Source organism: Frieseomelitta varia, unplaced genomic scaffold (genome assembly GCF_011392965.1).
Source record: "Frieseomelitta varia isolate USP_RPSP 00005682 unplaced genomic scaffold, Fvar_1.2 scaffold_564, whole genome shotgun sequence".
NCBI classification, from domain to species: domain Eukaryota; kingdom Metazoa; phylum Arthropoda; class Insecta; order Hymenoptera; family Apidae; genus Frieseomelitta; species Frieseomelitta varia.
Window position 1 is genome coordinate 453283 of NW_025110328.1, and position 23850 is coordinate 477132.

The following is a 23850-nucleotide window of genomic DNA, read 5'->3' on the forward strand; positions in this document are numbered from 1 at the left end:
TCGAGTGAACCTTCAGTCGAGCCAGATCGTGCTAAGTGTATAGAGACAAAGTATTAATATAACAAGTCAAGAGTTCAAGAATTTAGAAGTGAATTGTTAAACTACCATTGTTAAGCTGAGGGACGAAGAAGCGAATACACTGGCGAACATATATACGGAGCCACTCGACACATGGTACGTTACTAAAAGAAGGACAGAAGACGAAGAAAAACTTAATATCCTAATCGCCAGAAGGCGATCCGCCTCACTCTACATTTGCAATAAAGATTAATCAAGCAGCAGGTATGGAAGTGGTAAACCGAGAAATTCCTATAAAAAACAGATTCAGCTTATTTATTTTAGCAGGATAGTGACAAACAGCTTTCACACACATGACCCAATCGAAAGACCTACACACTCAAACAGTCAACAAATAAAGCCGCTACTGATCTATCTTCATGAAAAAATAGATTATATTAACTTCTTGGACGTGCTCAGAATAAAATACAAAAACAATTTCCAAGCAAAGATTGCATCAGATAAGCCAAAGGTAATTTTTGCTAATATACAAGACAATATACAATTCATACACGGTAAACACAGAAAAAACGCTTACGGTAGTACTAAAAGGCCTAGTCTGCCTCCCGGTTAATATTAAAAACGCATGGTCTTAATGTTATTCATTGCACGGAAATGCTCACATACACACAAGATATCTCATATGCTGAGTCATTTGCTTCCCAGGTACGTCCCTAGCCTAGGTAAACCATATTAGATTCATTGAAAACCTAAAGGTTTATTGGTAAAAATTTGAATCCCGTAAACCTATCACTTAATGCTTCAGATGCCAAGCTCACGGACATACATCAACTAATTGTAAAAGCAGTTTTTGTCGACAGTCCTCACGATACAACTACTCAAAGTGCCCAGGCTCTTTTAGTATTTCTAGAAAAAAAAGCAGCCTCCAGAAATAGGCAACAAATGACTCAATACCCCCAAAGTCCTCTGCCTGTCATTAATCTTCTCAACTGCATGCAGTCTCAACCTCCCCTCCATATATTCTTTGAATTCACACAGTCAGGCAAGGTATATTCTATGCCAAAATAACAGCTCCCCAACCGACACACCAAGCTTCTTTGGAAGGCAGAAGATTATTCAGTCAATCTCCGAAATAAAAAATGATGACATGGATCTAATCTTCCTAGATTTAATACAAATCCACTTCATACCCTGTACAAACAGAGTTGACAAAATCAAAGCGATGGTTAGAATAATACAAGAGGTTAATGGCTATTAATAACTCAAAAATTAATATTATTTTATGGAACACTACTAGCGCTAAAAATAAATCTCTTGAATTAACTAAGTTTTTAAACAAGAATAACACTGATATAGCTGTATATATTGTAACTGAAATTTGGTTCTCAATTAAGATCACAAATTACAAGATTTATAGAAAAATCACGCCAAATCTGTGGTTACCACAAATCCTAATATATTATGGAGTGAAAGTACATAATGTTTGTATGGAAGGATGAGTGTGGTGAGTATGCATGTAATTATAATGTGGTATGGTGTGACTGTTTAGTATATTTCATGGTAGAAGAGAGGACGAATGAGAGAGAAGTATGCGAGAACAATTGAGAGCGAGCATCGTGAAGAAAAACAATTGTGATCGGGAAGATGTCTTAGAGGAGAAGCGAGAGTGAACAGAGAGCATAAATTTATGAGAGGTAGATACTTTATACGTTTCGTAATTTATATATATTAAACCCATTAATTATCAGTGTATTTTTTATTCGATTCATTAACAAAATCATTCCAAAGGAGACTTCATCCTAATACATGAAAATATTCCTACTGAAAATATTCCATATTATTATTTTCATAACATTGAATATCTTACTATAAAAATAAAAATCATTCCCAACATCACAATAGAAGTAACATATGCTCCCCCCAAAAAGTAAAATTTCACAGTCTGACTTCGACAACATTATTCCACCACACGGCGTAGGTTATTTCCTCATAGGCGGTGATTTCAATGCAAAGTACTACCTATGGAATAACCTTAACAGAAATGTAAATGGATCCGCCATCAAAAATCAAACCAAACTAAACAACTATTAATAGATATACATAGTTCTATTTACACTTACAACAATACCATACTCTTTCTAATATAATATTTCTTTCAAATGACTGTCATAGATGACCTGTCCTCTAATTACCTACCAGTAGAACTCATCTTCCAAACACGCAGCAACATAAAATCCACAATCCAAATTGACAAAACCTACATTCAACTTTGTAATAGGATACACATAAAGCAGTATTAAGAAGCTATTGAAGAAGAAATAAACACACTATCCCGTCATATTCAAAAGTCAATGCCACACTTCCTGCAACTGCCCAAAATCATCCGAATAATACCGATCATTTCCTGTAAAACTTAATAAAGAAAAGGAGCAGACAAACTTCGCAATATTAGAATCACGGATAATACCTTCTGGCATATAAAATCACTGGCTGAATCAAGACACGCATTCCAGTCCTACAAAACACAAATCCTCTTCTAACTCAAATTCTCTCTATTCTGATGCAGAAAAGACGGAAGGCTTGGCTCAACTTTTCAGAAAATACATGACACGACATATGAGACACTTTCTCCCATACAGGACCAGGTTGATATTTTGGCAAATAATTTAATACACACCCATCCTCCCCAGGATTACTTTCCAAGCTGCTCTCCACAGATAATTAGAAATTTAATAAAGAAACTCCCAAATAATAAGATACCTGGTCCCAAGAAAATCACAGCGAATAAACTCAAAATTCTTCCATCAAAATAGTACAGATTATATATTTATTATATATTTAAAGTCTGCATAAGGCTATCATACTTCCCAGACGCCTGGAAAATAGTAAAAATCATACCTGTGTGCAAACAGGATAAACTTCCTACTGCCTTAATCTAGACCGACTAGTCTTCCGAACATGCTCGGTAAATTATTTGAAAAATTCATTCATCTCCACCTCTCATTCCATATAGATTCAAATAATATCCTAATACTACAATAGTTTGACTTCAGAGTTAGCCACTCAAGTATTCAGCAACTGGAAAGAATACAAACAGAGGCAAGCAAAAACAGATTAACTTAGCTAATCTTTCTAGATTTAGAAAAAGCTTTTGATTCTGTCTGACACAACGCTCTTATTATCAAGCTTCAGCAAATAAACACTCTCAACTTCCTCCTTGCCTTAATAGAAAATTCTACGTGACTGTAAATGGATCATCCCCCTTCAATCAAAGGCATCAGGGGTTTCTTAGGGATTTATTTTAGATCCTTTCCTTTTCACTCTACATCAATGATATCTCCACCTCCTCAAGCACTTACACGGTTATCTATTCACATTTTTCTTCCTCCTGGAGCCCAAAAAATGCCACCAAATATATATCACACATAGACATGTTACAAACATATTGCTGCAACTGGAAGCTAACTGTCAACCCAAATAAGACATAAGCAATCACTGGAAGAAGAATTTCATTCATAAATTAAATCATACCATATGGATATTTCATTCCATGGACACACAAGGTGAAATACCTAGGAGTTACCCTAGATTCCTGGGCCCTGGCAATTACAAAGAGGCTGACTTACTTAGTACTAAAAAGATTATATCCTCTAATTGCAAAAAATAGCAAGTTAAAGACATCAATAAAAATAAATCTCTCTAAGACATGTATCAGACCCAACATTTTATATGAACATCAAATCTGAACTGCAGCAAAATCAAATATTAACAAAGTCCTGAAAATGCAAAACAAATTCTTCCGCATTATACTAAATAAACCGCACGATACATCATCCAAAGGACTAGACGCCCTAGCAAACATATTCATAAACAAAGAATATATTAAATAAATCGCTACAATCAGTTTACAACTTCGAAAGCACAGGAAAATACAATATTGCTAATATACCGCTTGAATTAAAAATCAAGCTGCCTAAACAAGTATTAATAACAAGCTAGATCAAATCTCAAACTTTAATAAAACACTAACAAAGCGAGCAGGTTTTTTAGAAAATTTTCTCACCTACTAATTTTATAAGAACTTAAAAATCTAAATGATTATGATTATATGTAAGTAGAAGAGTTACTTAACCTCAGGAACTGCGAGAGGATATACACCAGTCATCAAAAAAAAAATATCACATAATATTACATTTTTTTCTAATAAAAAAGTATTTTAGTCTCGGCTTAGCTGTCATACCGTACGGGCATCCGATACAGTCTCGTTTACATTCATATAAATAGTGAAATTATAAGCGTAAGTGTTAGTGAAAATAAGTGCCGATTTCGTATCCAACGGACACAAGGATTGGAGAACAGAAATGAACACACCGCAAACCAACACCAATTTACGAGGACCTCTTAATACAGGGATTCCTCAATTTCTACTTAACGGAAATCAACAACTCCATAAAATCCTACTCCCACGCTGCGAAATTCGACTTATTACCTACAAAAGATCAAGCCATCATCATCCACGCAATAAACGATATAAGCCTCCGAGACACACAATAGGAAAACTAATTGGTTTCAAAGCAATAAAATACATCTATCCAACGTTTCATACCAAACTCTGAATTTGAAAATATCTTCAAAAGGAATAACGTCAAGTTATGTTCTAAAATAACAACTCTGAAAGCAGATATGATTGACCCAGAATAGGCTCACATTCTCAGCTTTAGAAGGCAAGTATATATACTAGATCTCGATGACATTGAAAAAATCCCATCCACCTTCTTAATGACCTTTGAGGACATATCCTACCGAAAAAATCCCACTTTCCCATAAAAATCGCCTATGTAGACAATATCACCTCAGCTTAAATAATATTATCGATCAAAATGGAATATAAGAAAACTGGCCAGTATATCAAGAAAATATAACGCTTCAACTTACAGAAAAAGAAACAAACCCTGAATTTGATCCAGCTCTGATTAATAAAATCATAAACGAGTTTCAACAAACCATAATATCAACAGACAAAGCCTTTGGAGGCTGCAAAAAATCAGAATGTACTGGAGCGAAGAATGCAAAATTGCAAGTGTAGGCGATCATTGAGACGATCGCCATAGGAACTGATTGTTTATGTTTCGAGAAGAAATTTGTGCCTGAGAAGGGGGATGGCTGATCGAACGACACTCCGACAGTCGAATAAAGACTTTTGAGAAGGAAATATCTCACGCCTCAAATTCTTCGCCCTTTATCCATTACACAAGAGAGTCATCATGCATTCAATAGAGCAAAAAAACATCCCATTAACGAAAACCTAAAACCGAATTAAAAAAAAACACGCCAATTTTCGAAGAACAATTAAAGAAAATAAAAAAATATCATGGAGAAATTATATATTATCGATAAATTATATATTATTATATATTATTATATAAATTATATATTATTATATATTATCGATAAATTATATATTATTATATATTATCGATAAATTATATATTATTATATATTATTGATAAAGTATATATTATTATATATTATCGATAAATTTCCACATAAAAATAAAATTCCAACATCTGAAGTATCAGAAAAAATCAAACGGGTAAATGGATCCCAATCTTCTACCAATTCAATTCCTAGAAACCGATGATGGCAAGGTTGTAACTTAAGCTCATGATATTGCTAACACTCTAGCCAAAAAATTCCAAGAAAACTCAAATAACAAAAACAACAGCCTACCATACCCCACAAACAACAACCATATACACCAAGATCAGATCGACAATGATAGCAACCTATTGCTAAACTCACCATTAACATTTAAGAAAATAAACTCCATCCTTATATCAACAAAAAACTTCTGAACCAGATAATATCCCAAACTTGCTACTAAAAATGCTCCTGGAAGCCGAAATAAACTACTTGTTAAAGATCTTCAACTGTATATAGATCTACAAAGTTTTTCCTGAAAATTGGCAGAAAGCAATAGTAATTCTAATTCCTAAGCCAAACAAAAGCAAACAAAACCCAAATAATTATCGCTCAAATGCATGAACTAACACCATGTGTAAACTATTGAAAGAAATCTTAAATCGAAGGCTTCGATGGTACCTCAAATTAAAGAAACTTCTAAACCAATACGGTTTCTGACACCATTGTTCTACCATTGATATTCTAACGAACGTGGAATCTAACATCTGTGACATCTTCCAATGGAGAATACTTAACCGCTGTATGCACTGACATTGAAAAAGTTTTTGATACAATTTGGAGATTCAAAATTGCAAGTTCTCTCCTCGAGTTAAAACTGAATGGTAATATGCTATATTTTATAACCAATTTCCTATCAAATAAATACATTCAAGTCAGAGTAAATGGAGTTCTCTCACATCTCGTTACAATCCAAAACGGAGTTCCACAAGGATCAGTAATGAGCACCACACTATTTCTAATAAAAATTAACGACATCACCTTCAACTTAAAGACACCAATAAAGACTCAGTTATTTGTGGACGACATTACAATCATATGTAGTGGGAAAAAAACACTCCATAAACGAACACTTGCAAACAACCATCAACACTCTATAGGACTAGTCAAAAACAAATAGCTTACATTTTTTTTCTCAAAAAACCCAAGGCATCCTTTTCACTAGAAAAAACAAATTCCAATTCCCAACTAAACTACATCTGTGTGATATTGAAATATTAGGCCTTATTTTTGACGAAAGCTATCCTGCTATATCTAAAATCCTTAAAAGATTCCTACATAAAAAGACGTAACATAAAAATCCTTTCCAATAACAACTGAGAAGTCGACAAAGACACTCTTTTAGAAACATACGTTAATTCGATCCAAACTAGATTATGGCACTACTGTTTATAATTCAGCCAAAAACTACATCAAAAAAATGATAAAATCATCCCCTATACAGCTTTAAGATTAGCCACAGGAGCACATCGAACTTGCCCTATAAATAGTTTACTATTCAAAGTCAAAAGTGGTCCTTAAAACTAGAAGTTTCTAATTCTTAAATACGCAAAATCTCATCCACTCCAAATAACCCTACTTACAGTAATATCTTCTCCAATAGATACAAAGCATTTTACAGCAATAAGCCCAAATTTCCCTTCCCTTTTCATATTAGATTTACCAAAATCCTCCAGACTATTACCTTCAAAATATACTAATAAACACCAGTCTTGTCGAATTCCCCCAAAAAATTCTCAGTCTAACTGACACAGGGCCCAATTTCTAGAATTAAACGACAGCTATGTTCACCACAGTAAGATTTACACTGACGGGTCGAAAACGGACTCTGGAGCTGAATACGCCATCATTACAGATAAAGCCAAAATAACACAAAACTTTCTCTCATTATCATCTATTTCTACAGCTGAAACTTATGCCATTCTTGAATTCTTCTTTAAAAATCTGCACTCAAACAATTAAGCCTAGGTCGCCATCTACGCCGACTCTATGAGCGTTACAAAATCCTTAACGAAAACGTATGACGAGGGAAACCATCTAACAATTACCATACAAGAATTATATCACAACCAATCTAACACCAAAGCGATTGTCATCTGGATTCCAGCTTATCAAGGGATAGAAGGAAACGAAAAGGCCGATGCAGCAGCGAAAGAAACCTTCATCTACTAACAAACTCAATCACATTCCAATCCCCTGTGAAGACTAAATAATTCACTGTAAAAGAGTAATAAAAATCGAATGGAACAATACCTGGATCGCAGTTAAAAACATTCATCTGCATAAATGTATCCGAGACTTCCATCAACAAACACCAAAAAATAGCAATAGAAAAGAAGAAATTATTCTCACTCGCCTAAGAACTGGACATACTAAGCTGACACATGAACACATAGTTAAAAAAACTACACCACCCACCTGCAACTCATTGCAACAATCATCCGTTAACGGTCGCCTACATTCTGTATAAATGTCATAATACAGAAGTCCAAAGACAGAGACATGGAATAAACTCAAACATTAACCTGATCTTGCAAAACGACATCCAAAAAGTTTTAAAATCCCTCAAAGACACAAACTCCTATCCATACATCTAAAATCACCGTCGTCGCTAATGATCTCGTAGTCGATGTGACACTAAATTCCACAAAAAAATAAAAAAAATTTTAAAATTTAGTTCTTATAATATCAATTATATAATATATTATTTATTATTTTATATTATAATAACATTTAATTCAATTATTTAAATTAATTTTTTAATTTTACATTTTACATTAATTATAAAAATTCTATATTAAAACAAAAAATTTATTTATTTATTAATTATTAATAGACTCCATTTTATTAGATAACAAATAAAAGACAAAAAATTAGATGTCGAAAAGTTTATATCTATATAAATTATATATTATAAAAAAGAATATTATAATAAGAGAAGAATAATAATTATAAAACGTAAGTTTTAACACTTTATTCTCTTAAAGTGTTTAATATAAAATAAACTGTTATGTTTAATAGAATAACTATATATACTAAACATATTGATTTTAATTTTATTACTTTTTATTTACTTTCCATTTGCTTTATAAATTTAAATTATAAGCATAATTTATGTATATTCAATATTATTCGATTTTGCTCATAATTTCAAAATTAAAAGTTTTATCTACATACGATTGTTCAAAATTAAATTAGTTCAAAAATATAGTATGGACTATGAAACAAATAATTTGTCGAATTTGTTTAATAAATTTGTTTATAAAATTAATGAAACAGCGATTAAAAAAACATGAAATATATCACATTGTACATCACTGAATATTTGTTATAAATATTTATGACGAATTTCATTGCGATATCTTTTGTAAGTCAAAAGTTATTCAAAAATGTCGCGAAAATTCTCAACCGGCCCGTAGTGCGTTCCGACAGTCGTAGCGACGAGGATAGCGAAATTCGAAACGGACTTTCTTTATTCAACTAATGCTCATTCCTACATTGGTTGTTTCTAATACCGATTCTCCGATGCCGAGCTATATACATTATAACATGTATCATGAAACTTAAAAATCGATGCATGCGTCGCCGCATGTTCCATGTCTGTGGGAGTCTTTACAGAAAACGGTATCGTTGTTACGTTATTGGTTATTTGACAGCTAATGACGACGACACGACAATTACTACAGTGACGATGCGACGCTACCTAATACAGCAAAGGCGGTTTTTAAGCTTTTTTCAAAAGAAGATACTTGTACCATTTATATATAATTTTCGCATTTTCTAACAATACGTGATGTTCAGAAAAATAAATATTTCCAATAACGGAACATATTTCAACATATAGCCTAAACAAACCAAAGGAAGCGATAGTCAAACACAATACGCATTTTTTGAACTTTTGAATTAGTGGATTCTTTTGCTAATATCATCAAAATCGTACAATAAATTAATCAACCAGTGAATGCTTACCTTGGTAAATACATAACTTGAATAGCAAAGATCATACTATAAATAATAGTTGAAGCGAACAGATACCATGGATATTGTTCATCAATCTGTTGCCGATATTGAAGTTCTTGATTTTGATCATAAAATCGATAAGTGAAGGATGACATACCTTCATTGCCTTGACACCATTGTCTGTTATAAGGAGCACTTGTGAGTATATACAATGATTAAATCGGTATATATACATGTATGTATGAATAATAGAAGATTTATTAAAGACAAAAAATTAGGTAAACTCACCTTATATCAACGAAACAATTAAAATTATTATTTACTAAAATATTCGATTCAATCATGGCGATGCTCTATAAGACAGAAAAAGACATACATACATTATATTCATTTTGACATTAATTCATTTAATATAATATTCTGCTTTAATTATATCTTATTGTATTAATATAATAAAGGACTAATTTTTCTTTTTTTATTAACTAATTAACAACAAAATTTTTTATTAGCTTACCGTTAGGCCGATATTCTTGGCAAGTGTGGCTTCTGCGATGTTGGCAAAAGGTTTATCAGCGCCCCAACTTTCAACATATTTTGTCATTTTACTGCTTGGTCTTGATCTGTTCAGAAGTAGAGATAAAAATTATTTTAAATTATTTTTCCTACTCATGTTTTTTTCTTCGAATAACAGTTAGCAAGATACCAAAAGGTAACATAACATAATATGACTTTTTCTTTATTTCATGTATTCCGTTAAATATTACTTAATAACGATTAATACGAAGATATAAGGAAGAAGAGCATGTTAAACACTATTTTATTTCATAACATTTACAATCTATTGACAGTGTATGATGATTCGAATTAGTGAATAATAACTAATTTAAAGTCAAATTTAAATGCAAAAAGATAGTATTGTAGACAGTTTTTATATGTACATATGTTAATGCAAAGTATCGAAATTAAACGTGTTCACCTGGACGGTATGGAAGCAGCACCGTATTCGCGCTCACTGTTATCATCCGCGCGATTTTCTTGGTTGGATTTCTAACATATGTAATGCGAAAAAAATCATTACTCATTAGACTTTAATCAATTTGATCTCGAATATATTCAAAATATTGTCATTAAAATGAAATTGATCAATCAATTAAATTATAATTGAATACTCGACTGTAATCAATTGTAATCGAATAATTATTTCTGCTTTACTTCAAAATTTATATGTATACAATATAATTTGATGTTAATATTTAAAAAATATCACATACGAAGCATTAATTTTCATATTATAAATATCAACAAAGAATTTCTAATTTTTGTGTTATGAATATCAATAGAAAATTCTAATTTTTATAGAAATGACAGAAAAAGAGGATTTAATCTCACCTTTGGAGGCACTATTAAGAAAGTTTCTATATTGTGTTGGGCAAGATAATTTTCTCGTGATCCTCCATTTCCAGGTTCCACTTCAAAATGATTTCCAAGTTGAAGCAGGGTAGCTTTAGTTATATGTACTCTCCTTGAGAAAAAAAAAGTTATTAAAAATTTGTTATTATAATCGTGCGTTCAAACCAATACTCACTCCGACAAATTCGTGTTGTTCATTTATTACACCAATACTTGTTTAATGAATACAATATAAATTATGAATACAAATACAAATTTAGTCGAAGCAACGGACGAATATTCGTTCATTTTTCGGTCTAAACGCACTCTATATATAAGAATATAAGAATTGAATTGTTATAATAATAATATGTATATATAATAAATTACCCCGGTAAACCACCACTTTCCATATGATTTGCCAGTGTAACATCGTCACTCCAAACGTCGAATTGCCATTTTCTTAAACCAAGTACACCGCATAGCACATTTCCGGTGTGTATTCCTATTCGCATATCCACATTAAATCCCGTTGCTTTACGAACAAATCTAAAGAAAGAAATGACTAATTTTTATTATTTTACTATTTCGGGAAAAGATCAGTTTATCTTTTTCTTCTTACTTAATAGCATCAATCATTTGTAATCCCATAGTCACACAATTGTACGCATGATTTGGTCGAGAAATGGGTAATCCTGAAACGCAGTAGTAACAATCACCCAGGATCTTAATTCTCATGCATTGATTATCCTAAAATTATCCACATGTGAATTTATGTATCAACTTAACATATAAACTTATAACATATGAACTTAAAGTTAAAATCATGATATTTTAATACAGTAGATATATTTTGATAATGCAAGATAATAAGAGATTCAGTGAAAAATTATCATAATGTTACCTGAGCAATTTGATCGAATCTTCCGAATAGTTCATTCAATATTTTTACTAGATCTGAAGCTGACAATTGTTCCGAAAGCGGTGTAAAATTAACAATGTCCGCATACAGGATACTAAGAGAAATATTATCATTTTTATATCTATTATAATTGATTAAGGCAGTAACAGTTTGCTCTATTTTTTTTAGTTTACCTAACATTGTTATGTCGCTGCACGTACATTTCATAAAATCTAGTTTGTTTATGTTTACTAACTTCTTGACACGCATTCGCCATTTTCAACATAATACTTCTTTTCACCTGTCTCAATTTTATTTAACAATGTTTAATACATTTGAATAGATAATTATCATGAGAGAAAAATCCAAAGCTTACCTCAGCTGCGATATAAGCAGGAATGACGCTCAACAATAATTGTTCTTGTTGTTCTCTTTCACATTCTAGCTTTATTCTGGATTCGATAACTGTTTTTGTTTTAGAGAACGTCCTATTATGCGCTTTTGCAGTTAGTATGCTATAATACGAACCCGACAAAATTGCAGCAAATAGAAAAATGATCTCGCTGCATATCTAAATCAAATGGTAAGAAAAATGGATAAATAAGTAGTCTTAAATGTAAAGACAAACGTATAAACGATAATTAAATAGTAGTAAAATAGCCAAGAGAATAGAAGATATAATTTAAACATTGGAATACCTGACTTATTTGATAGTAACTTGATTGTTCGAGAAACACAAATCGTATGCCTAAATGAACAAAAATTAACATAGTTGCAAGAATTGTTGGTGTTTGTCGACTATCTCTTGGTAACACTGCGATCATTGTGTGAACTGCGACAAACAGAGGTACCGAAGCACGAACGATTAGAATTCCAGCACCTAAAGTAATAGACGCGATGAAGCCTAAAAGAAGTCTAGCTTTAGCGGATATTAACGTGCATGGCAGTTGGGTCACTAATAGTAAACCCAATGAAGAGAGTAATAATATTGTGAAAGTCGATATAGGAACAACCACTCGAGTTAAATCCTGTAACAAAACAAAAAGAATAAGATAAGAATAATTTTGTACTTTCTCTTTTTATTTAGGATCTGAATATTAGTGAATATATAATATAATATAATACATTTACGATTATATTTAGAAAATAAGCACACAACGAAACCTAATTAGGTACATACATACATACGTATATTTAGTTTTTTCTTTCTTTCCGTTTGTCTCTTCCGTTTTTCCTTTTTCTTTTTTCTCTTATGCTAACAATAATGATGCAAAGAATAATAATAATAATACATTTTTTATACTAACAATAAAAATTACATTTATATTCCATCACTTCATAGATTAAAATCAATTTCTAACGATTTATTCTTATTCTTATATTGATATTATATTCGTGTAATATTGATCAGGTTGAAAATTTAATTTACAAAATATTTTATTATTCTATACTATTTTTGCAAAATTATTTTAATATTAAAGAAGTATGAATTTCTTCAATAGCAATTATAATATGAATGTTATTTTATAATCGACAACTGAGTATTTTAAGGAATGTTATAATAATATAAACATTAAAAAATATAAATACTTCAATAAGTCAAGTGTTATCAATAGAATATAATGGATAGGTTAAAGAAATAAATATTTTAATAATTTCCATTCCTTTCTTGTCTTGGTTTTAATATTTTTATTTTTGCATTATTAATTAAAAATTAATATGTTTAATTAATAATGCAAAAATGTTATTAATATAATTAATAATTGTTTTAATTTGGTAATTTTTTTTAAATTTTAGTTTATAACATTCCAAAATCATTTAACATTTTTTAAATGGCAATTTGTATTTTTTTCGATATTGTTATAGGGTACACAAAGTAAAATTCAATGATCATTCTATTCCGATTATTTAATCTGAAAAAATTCACACTAATATTTTTTAATGTTATTGAACTATTACTGGCTTATGTACATATATTTATGTTATGAAATATCACAGAAAATGCGTGTCATACAAATGTTACACTAAAATTTGAAGTATTTCAAGAAATATTAATTTTTCCACATTGTATTCTAATATATTTTTAATTAGAACAGCACAAGAATTAATTCATAGAAAAAAATCGTGCAATCCTATTTAAAATTGCATGAGTGTACTTCTATAAAAAAAGTTATATGATAACAGAGCTTGTTCAATAATGCAAAAGTTTCCTTTATTTTTTTTTCTATTTTCGATAGATAATAACACAGTTATAGTCTAGTTCAATTATTAAATTCACCTTGTATATAAACATATATGTATTAAAAAGTGTGATTTGTTTTTTTTTCGTGAATTTTATGTACATATTTACATAATATATTTACACAATATAGATATTATTATTATTATTATAAAAATTAATAAGTGTTAAAAATAATATTTAATCGAGTAATGAATTAAATTTTGAAATTTAATTGAAATTTATTAAATTTACCTGATAGTTAGCAATACAGAGAATTCCTAGCACGGATATTAAGGCAATAACAGCGATAAGAAGGGCTCCAGCATAGAGGGAGGCTGTCAATTTTCCTTCATATTTGTTTCTTAGTTGTTTCAATTCCTCAATGCCGACTTCTCTTGCCACATGTTTCTGTGATTTTTCTATAATATATACATATATTGCATACATTAACTCCTATTCCGAGATAAAAAAATTACGAAAATTAAATGATTCAAGAATCTTTTTCAATATTTAGCATTATCTCGATAATTGAAAAAAGTACTACACTTTGTTACATGTAAGTATTCTATACATGTAAGTATGTATTCAGATAAATACATACGTATATATATATAAGCAAAAGTAGATATGCATATAAAACATACATACTTATTTTGCTAAGCGGTATAAGATTCATCGTAATACACTTCAATCATCTTTTCACTTCCATTTAAAATAATTTAAGTCGATCTAATATCTAAAAATTTCTCAAAAGATAAGAAAAACAGAAAGTATAAAGTAACTAACGAATTCATGGTTCTCTCAAGGTACTTCTACTTTTAAGAGTTGGCTCATTGCCAGTACGAGTTATTTTTGATCTCCATAATATGTATATATATAGTTAGAAATTTGACTTTTTCCTTTAGGCGTGCGTAATTTCAGCGCAATGCACTTATGTAAGAAATAAACATGTGGCAAAATTTTATTCTCTTTTTTTGATCTCTTTAATTATATACTAAAAAAATAGTATAGATTACTAATAATTATTATTAAATATATAATTCAAATACAATTTGAATAAAATATATATATTTTAAATTATATCTATAAATTTTTTGAACATAATATTTCTTTATTACTGTTCGTTACGAACTGATGAATTTTAATCAATAAACTTCTATATGTGTCGATTTATAATTTACAATTTGGTTTCTTTTTCTCAATTTCTCACACTTTGATTTTATGAATATATATAGATTGATAAAATGGACATCATTAATTGTTCCATTGATACTTTCATTTCTAATACAGTTTATATATATGTCTATTCTTTTTTTACTTGTGTTTGCTCTTATTTAAGAATATAATATCGCATAAGCGTAGATTATTACCTTCTTCTGACATAACACTGGTAAAATATTCAGTTCCTGTCACGCGTTATAATTCTCTCGACTGCTTGAAATTTTTCGTATTTAATATTTCCCGCTTCTTTCTGTTTCTGATCAATAATCACATAGAACTTTTTTTGTATATTATTTTAATTAATCGCACAGGTTTAAAATATATATGAGTCACAAAGCAAAAATATTCTAAGTATGCATTTTAACACGTTACTCTTTTGGATCTCTTACCGCGATAGTGGGGAGTAGGAAGAAGACGAAGAGAGAAAGAAAGATAGAAACAAAAATGATAAATCAACTTGATTGACATAAATGTTTTCATATTTAACTAATAAATCGATTATAATTCATTCTAGAAAGTAGAACATTTTATTGTAGTATATAAGAATTAATTAAGATTAAAATAATATCGGACGGATGTGTGTAAAAATTATTCATAGCGAATACAACTTTATAAATATGAAGCTCACTATTGGGAAATCTATTTATTAAACAACGTTATTGTAAAATTATTTTATACTTTTTTTGGATTGACGCCATTGTTTCTGGTGCATTTTCTACTAAAACATAATTACATATATATTTCCTAGTCTCTATTGTGTATTGATATTATAATTGTATTATAATTCTTTAATCGTTTTTTTACAAAGCAATATTTAATATAGTCATTTTTAATTCAGTCAAATATAAAATTAAATTAAACGATAAATAATTATAATATTGTGAATATTTCATATTGTAAATATATAATTAATTAAGAAGAAATAAAGATATTTTGTAATCTTAATGATAGAAGTTTATAGTTGTATTTTCTCTTTTTTTTATTATTATTATTTCCTTTGTTTTGTAACAAAAATGTAACATGGATTAAATAAACTTTAACATTCTTTGTATTTTTTTTGCATTTAGTAGTAAGTTTATCTATAATTTTTTCTTTTTTCTCTCTTCACTCTGTATATACTACCGTTGAATTTTATTTTACATTATAAAAATTCCATTTCACGTTCTATACCCACGAATTTTAATTGTTCCGTTGGTCCGTATCTAAAAGAAGAAACATGTAAATAATGTGAAAAAAATGTGTGTACAAGTAATATTAGCAATTTTACCTGTAATCAAAAAATAATTCCTCGCCAGGTTGAATAGCCCTTTTTGCAAAAATACCTATTCTATGATCACCATTTACCATCATTACTTTCGCATAGCAATTAGGATTTATTGAATGATTGGCGAATCTTATTTTATTTCCTTTTCGAGTAGCATCCACAACAAAGTCTAAAAGTTAAAGGAACAAAATTAATAGAAAATAATTATTCTTCAACTATTGATAAAAAGCTGCAATATATCTTATTAATTTTTCTTACCATTATTAAGATTAAAGAGGAAACTACACATATATTTATCATATACTTTGCCTCGTCTGTCAGCTTCATCTTGACTTATAATTTCACCACAATATTCTGATATAAATTCATTCTTTCCCGCAGATTCCTTAAGAAATATTCCCCAGCCAGCTACATCAGATGGTGCCATTAAAAGATGTTTGTCTGAAATTACATTAGCATTCATAAAGCTAAAATTAATCTTATGATTTAAAAAATATAAAAAGGTATTATATACATACGAAGACCGCGTTGAACGCTAACGTTTTTGCAAGATATTTTAGTAATATGAAACTGATCTGCGCCGCATGTTTGACACAGATCTGGGTCACATTCCCTTACAGCTAGATAACAAGGACACTGTTTTGTGTTACATTGAGCTTTACATCTACATCCTGGGAAACGATTTTGACATTCGCTGCTACATTGACAAAACTTCTCACAGAAATTCTGAGCTTGTATGCATGGGCATGAGTTATCGCATTGTCTTCCTGGATGATCGCATGGTGCGAAATTATGAACATGATTGGCACCTTGAAAATAAAAAAAGAAAAAGAAAAAATTAATAGATAATTTAATAGGTAAATTATATTTAAAAAAATTTAATATTATTCATTTTCGAATATTCACCAGAATCTTTTTTTAGCTGTATTTTTCTACAATGCATTGACCAAAGACGATGTTTCTTTTTTTTCTTTCGCGGTGGCGTGAAATCTTTCAAATTTTCGACTGCTGGAATATCTGATGCTTCCTTCTGTGCAAATTGATATACTTCCTGACATGTTTTAGTTAGCATTATTTGCGCTAATGCACATGGATTACCAGGAAAAGCTTTATGAAGAGCTCGAAACAAACTTTGTTCTGAACCTGTCCATGAAGATTCACTTTCTGTCTTTATTCGTTTATCCAGGCCGAGAAGGGTAAACGGCGCTTGATTTTCCGGTTGAGCTTGATCTTCCATTAATTCTTCAGATTTTGTTTCTTTATTAACGTTCTGTTTAAAATCTAATATGATAACAATATATGAATCTATTATATTTTTTATTGATAATACAATCTACACAGCTTATTTGGAAAAAAATGAATAATCCCCTATTACCTTGACAACCATCTCCTTGACTATACTTATTGCTGTCATTGCTATCTTCACTACTTGCTTCATTTCCAGAATCTACACTTGCTTGTTTCCGTACCTTTCTGGGTCCACTACGTTTCTCATCGCTTTCCTCATCTTTTATATCTGCTGCTTGTGCAGCGAGTTTCTCTTTCATTCCTTCCTATAAAACAAAATTTGCATTTGATATGACTGTTTTTATCGTTATTGTTACCATTATTCTTGCTTTTACCAAATGCATGTAACATTCTGTTCCGCATGGTTCAGAAAAAGGTTTTAAGTCAGGTCCCTTTCGTTTTTGCAAATTCGGTCCTGGATGACAGACTTGAAGACCTATAAATAAGATGTAAATTTAATGTCAAGCTATTTTCAAAAGAAAGCATCACGGACGATGTAGAATTTAGTATGTGTTCACAGCGTCAACGACCAACGAAATATGATTGCAGATGTACCCTTGATGGCATTTCCGAATGAGAAAGAAAAAAGAAAAAGAAAAAAGAAATGAAAATAAAACGAAAAAGAAGCGTTCGTTCAAATACGATCGTTTGTATGCAGTGTTATTCTTTACCTGACGGCGACGCTCCCCTGGCTGCTACAATAAATCAGGAATCATAAATAATCGTAATTGACAGATGATCAATTTAAGACAGGGATACAGCATGGTGTATGGCCACTAGGTTGTATCTCAGTACTAATCTTTGTAATTAAAGAATATAACCAATTTAAGAAGAGTCAAACTTGTATATTTTATTCTTATACTCACGATGAAGGAAACAGTCGTATTTGAAGCATCTTCTACAGAATAGAGTATGAAAGGAATGCATTGTTTGCTCTCTGGGTACACTTTTTGCATTCACTCCATCGATATTTGGTGTACATTCTGGAGGTAGAATATTTGGATCTGATCTCTCTGTTAATTCTATATATTTTTCTCTTAATTCTTCTGGTCTACCTTTGTCAGGAAACATACTAGATATTGCCTAAAAAATTAAAATAATAATTTAATCAATTACAAGTAATAAGATAAAATGTTTTTTCATATGATACTTGCATTAAATATATGCATAGATGGAAATGGATTTTTTTCAGTTTTAATTTCCTCTAATAATTTTTCAGTTTTAATTTCTGCTTTAATGACAATATCCTTTCTATCTTTATCATCTTCCTTTTCTTTTCCTTTCTTTGTTTGTTCTCTATCCTTATCTTCTTTTTCATATTGCACTAAGGCATTAACTAAATCTACAAAAATTGAATCATCCATAAAACCTGATTCTCTGTCTCCATGTACCTACAATCAATAGACTAATATTAATTTCTAATAAATCATCATTTTATTATAACAAGGTATAATACATACTTTTCCATCGTAATTTTTTATTAATTCTTCAATAAATGTTCCATCTTGATCTAAGATTTCATCTCCCATATAAGGTATATTATGTAATACAGTTTCATCTTCAACCATGAAATTCTGCTGTATTGGAGCCCATGTATACATGGTTGGTATAGGAGTAACTGCATTAATAATCTTAACAGGACATGTTTGCACATCATTGTCAGAACTGGTCACCTCTGCTTTTTTCATACAAGATACATGTGGTGGTATATCTTGCATTGCAAGCCACATTGCTTTTCCATCTGTCCACCGTTTTTGTTCAGCTATTAAAAGATCTGAGAAGTAAAAAGAATTAAAAACTTCGTTACAATAATATTGAAAGAAAAAAAAGTATACCAACCAGACATAACCTTACGGTTTTGATTCCAAGCTATTTTTACTTCATCTGCTCGTTTGTAACGTTTCATTTGTCTCAAACGCATGTATTCTGATTTTACCCGTTTCTTCCATTCTGCGGACACCTTTGCTTTGGACATTACAACAAAAATTTAATTTTAGATATTACAGAACAACGTATTAATACTTAGATTTCCTTTATTATGGAAGCCATCTTTATTTGACAACAGATGTTATGACAGTAGTGATGACGATTTGCAGCGCCAATTTCAAATTCAAATTCAAATCCATGTATAGAAGGTTCAAGGTTGATATATATTAAATCATTAAATGATATATGTATATGCTCCATATTTTAAAGTTTATTACGTAAATTAAAATTGTTACCAAAAATATTGTCAAATGTTGTAAGTACAGTTAGAAAATGCTTAGATAAAAAAATTACCAGGATTACTTCTAAGAATTTTTCCGTCCCGTGCAAAATGATAATATACTTTATTATCTCCCTTTTTCCCTCTATAATAAAAAACAGCTATAATGATGTCAAAAAGCTATGATATTAAACTAGATTCTAATATCTATGACCATAAATTCTAAATACACATAAGTTAATAAAAAATAATTATAAACTTTCTATATATTTTGTTAGAAAGAAGGATAGAGAATTTGATTTAATAATTTATTACTTGTATCATCTTATGACTAAGGGCGTGCGAGTATCCGAAAATGTCGGGTACCCGAGCTCGGGTCGGATTGAGCGTGACTCGGGTCGGGTCGGGTCGGGACGAAAATTTCGGGTACCCGACATCGAAGTCGGGCAGTGCTTAGATCGACTCGGGAACTAGGAGTGTACGGGTACCCGACTGTTCGGGTCGGGCTTACACAAAGTTGGGCGGGCTCGGGCGGGTAGCCCGACGATTTTAGGTAGCCTGATGATTTCGAATCGAGTTGGAAAAAGTTCAAAGGGGATAGGATTAGAGATGGGCATTATTCGAATAAAATTTTATTCGAACACTGTTTCGAATAAATTCTTCGAATAAAATTTTTAACAAAATATTTACTGAAATAATGTAAAGAAAAAGAGTCGAAAGTACTTTTTTTTTCAATTTTGGTTTATTTAATAAATTTGCTTTGCTTTTAATATTTAATAAAGCGAAATCTACTTTAACCGATCAACATTTACAAACAAGTGATAATGTAGAAATTCTTGTACTACAACATTTTACAGATAATAGAAATGATTACACATCTCTGAACGCATATACCATAATTAAAAATATATTTTTGAAATATAACACTCCTTCGCCATTTTCAGGCTCCAGTAGAACGTTTGTTTTCATTTGCAACGACAACAAAATCGCCTAAAGCAAACAGATTAACTAACAAAATGTTCGAAACAAAAAATTGTACTAAAGGCAAATTTATTAAATAAACCAAAATTGTAAAGAAAGGACTCCTGACTCTTTTTCTTTACATTATTTCAGTAAATATTTCGAATAAAATGTTATTCGAAGAATTTATTCGAAATATTATTCGAATAATGCCCAATTTTATGTTCGAATAAAATCGTTATTCGTAAATATCGAATAATTTATTCGAAGAATTTATTCGAAATGTTATTCGAATAATGCCCATCTCTAATCCTATCCCCCTTGAATTTTTCCCAACTCGATTCGAAATCATCGGGCTACTCGAAATCATCGGGTTACCCGAAATCGTCGGGCTACCCGAAATCATCGGGTTACCCGAAATTTTCGGACTATCCGCCCGAGCCGGCCCGATTTTGTGCGAGCCCAACCCGAACCCGAAATTTCGGGTACCCGCACACCCTTATTGACAATACGTTCGAGCTACTTATATAAATAATACATACACATACACGCATATCACATACATACTAGTTGTACACTTAACCGATACAAGATGTCGCGATTATAATAATAGATCTATAAGATAGATCTAACAGATATGTAATGATAATGATAACGTTGTTACATTATGGAAATAAAAACTCGTTTCATTTTAAATAGGATTTTATTGAGGGGAACTTGTACTGATTACTTGAAATCTCGCGAAAAAGAACTGATACTGTTTTTGTAGATTCTGGAGTAAACATTTGTTAGCGGCCATGTGAGTTCGTGGTTGTTAGAAAGCAGATAATTGTTATTCATTCTTTTACGGTTTATGACCGAACCAGGTTTTCAATAAACTTGAGAAATTCCAAAGAATGTTTAGGGTAACTTATTTTGTCTTTGTAGAAAATATTGATCTAGCCACGGAGTGGGAAATCTAATAAAACTGTTTGATCACTCAGCATTTATCTCAAAACCGTCGAATTGGAAAGATCGTGAATTTCTTAAAATCAATTTTTAATTATAAACACATTGATTCAAAGATTAATTCTATAGAATCTCTATGTGAAAAATCTTCTTCCTTAAAATAAATAAAATAAATAAATTTTCGCCTACAAAAACGAAGATGTGACAAGGAAAGTACAACAATTAATATAAAATGATACAATATAAAAATTATTCAACAAAATAATACTGTACTAATATTAAATAACACATAAGAGTTTTATGCATTGTTAATAACGTGCGCGATTTCTTTTTAGCGATTTTAATTACTAGTTTTTATGATGGAATATTTTCTCTTCAAATATCAACGAATTGGCATTGGCACGTGATACAAATGGTGTTTCTATTGTTGTATCTATTGTTGTACAGATATGTATATGTAGATGGTGCATTCGTTTGATTTGATGATACATTCACATTTGTATTGTAGCAGTTACTATAGATATTTGTACATAGTTGGCACAAGTAACTTATTAATTTATGTATTTTAAATTTATATTAATAATTTTACTGAAGTAGTTACGAAACCAATTAAAATTTGAATAAGCTGTCATGGAAACCATTTTGGTAAATTGCATGCATAAGATCTAGCCTTGAGGATATGCTATATTGTATGTATATTGAGAAACAAAAGGATTGTTGCACATTTAACAGCGCGTCTGAATGCATCAGACCAATGTTAACGTTTATATATAACGTTATATATCTAGTTTAATATGGATTTATTTCCAACAGCACATCAATATTCTTTCATATCACTTCGAATAACAAGAATGTTTTGTTAGTTAGGTGATTATTATAATTGTTTTTTATATTATTATATGGTTAATAATAATGGTTATAATATGATTAATAATAATAATTATTATTGTTATTATAATTGTTATAATTATGAGTTATAATTATTATATATGAATAAAATAATATATGAGTAGATATAAATAAAATTAAAACCAAAACGATGTATATACAGGGTGTTTCGTAACTTGTGGGACCCACTTTGGAAGCTGATTGTACGCCTAAAAATAGTGAAAAAAAGTCATATAAATATATCTCCTATCTGTTTTCGTTTAAGATATAATGAATTTTCTGTTTTAATTACTTTTACAAAAGATGCTCGAAATGACCACCTTGCATTTGAAGACAAGCCTGCACGCGTCTTNTGTTTCTCGAATTTGTCGGAAGCCTTGCTCTATTCTATTTCGTAGTATTTCAGCATTTTCAATCGATGTTGCGTATACAATAGATTTTAAATGTCTCCACAAATGAAAATCTAATGGATTCAAATCCAGAAAACGAGCAGGCTATGCAATAGGACCTCTACGACCAATTAGTCTAATATCGACTGGAACTTCCTTAGATTTCGTATACAGTTTATGCATGATGGAGCTCCGCCGCATTTTAGCTGAGTGGCTAGGCAATTTTTAAAAAATTAGGGGACCCAGGTCCACTGCATCTTATACCCTCTTCGATACTTGAGTTCTCTCTCTCGCTGAGTAAAGTTCCAGCTAGAACGATATATACCTTCCTGTGAAATAAAGTAAAAGTAAAATTATAAAGTGCAGTAAATTTTTTTCTTTTACCTATAATTCCCAAAAGGTTATGGACCCAGTGAACGTTACGTATAAACTACAAACTGTGCGAAGTGAACGATATTAATTAATCATGTACTGTGAAAGTGCAATAAGCTGAAACTATATATTCATATATATTGACATCGAATTTTTCCTGCGCGAAAGAACAATGGAAAACGTAGGTATGAAACGGAACATTAAATTGTTTGACGGAGAACGATATAGTGTCTGGGAGTTTAGGATACGTGCAGTGTTAACTGAATTTAATATAATTCATGTTGTTGACGAAGAAATTCCGTTTAATGTATCGGAGGAATGGAAAAAGGCAGAACGGACTGCTAA

At 30.5% G+C, this 23850-nt stretch overlaps 3 protein-coding genes across 9 annotated transcripts in view; 1 reads left to right on the top strand and 2 right to left on the bottom strand.

Moving 5' to 3' along the window:
- LOC122533982 (adenylate cyclase type 2) overlaps positions 1–15612 on the bottom strand; it is a 32063-nt gene extending 16451 nt beyond the window's left edge. Inside the window, exons 1-13 of one of the 4 annotated variants that reach the window (XM_043664215.1) lie at positions 15341–15612; positions 14223–14389; positions 12448–12777; positions 12126–12320; positions 11944–12050; positions 11753–11864; positions 11471–11598; positions 11239–11397; positions 10849–10981; positions 10436–10506; positions 9974–10079; positions 9748–9812; positions 9469–9639 (exon numbers count right to left, since the gene is read on the bottom strand). In XM_043664215.1, coding sequence (XP_043520150.1) covers positions 9469–9639; positions 9748–9812; positions 9974–10079; positions 10436–10506; positions 10849–10981; positions 11239–11397; positions 11471–11598; positions 11753–11864; positions 11944–12050; positions 12126–12320; positions 12448–12777; positions 14223–14389; positions 15341–15353 — 1757 coding nt within the window. In that variant the 5' untranslated portion in view covers positions 15354–15612. Of the gene's footprint in view, positions 1–9468; positions 9640–9747; positions 9813–9973; positions 10080–10435; positions 10507–10848; positions 10982–11238; positions 11398–11470; positions 11599–11752; positions 11865–11943; positions 12051–12125; positions 12321–12447; positions 12778–14222; positions 14390–14618; positions 14784–15340 lie in introns of those variants that run through there. The other 3 variants (XM_043664214.1, XM_043664217.1, XM_043664216.1) reach the window with 3 other exon arrangements.
- LOC122533984 (chitooligosaccharidolytic beta-N-acetylglucosaminidase) overlaps positions 1–18539 on the top strand; it is a 48068-nt gene extending 29529 nt beyond the window's left edge. The window contains exon 7 of one of the 2 annotated variants that reach the window (XM_043664224.1): positions 18292–18539. In XM_043664224.1, coding sequence (XP_043520159.1) covers positions 18292–18303 — 12 coding nt within the window. In that variant the 3' untranslated portion in view covers positions 18304–18539. Of the gene's footprint in view, positions 1–10818; positions 10987–18291 lie in introns of those variants that run through there. The other variant, XM_043664225.1, reaches the window with a different exon arrangement.
- Positions 16333–19794, bottom strand: LOC122533983 (histone-lysine N-methyltransferase E(z)). 3 transcript variants are annotated; one of them, XM_043664220.1, is made up of 12 exons: positions 19582–19794; positions 19203–19516; positions 18897–19133; positions 18609–18825; positions 18414–18434; positions 18078–18178; positions 17831–18008; positions 17362–17736; positions 16974–17264; positions 16714–16896; positions 16459–16624; positions 16333–16393 (listed from the first exon to the last, which is right to left on the bottom strand). In XM_043664220.1, exons 1-12 carry the CDS (start codon positions 19715–19717, stop codon positions 16333–16335), a joined length of 2280 nt encoding a protein of 759 aa, XP_043520155.1. In that variant the 5' UTR covers positions 19718–19794. The 3 variants fall into 3 exon arrangements, with proteins under 3 accessions (XP_043520155.1, XP_043520154.1, XP_043520156.1); XM_043664219.1 differs by having other exon boundaries at positions 18414–18437; XM_043664221.1 differs by lacking the exon at positions 18414–18434.
- Between the last annotated feature and the right edge of the window lie 4056 nt (positions 19795–23850).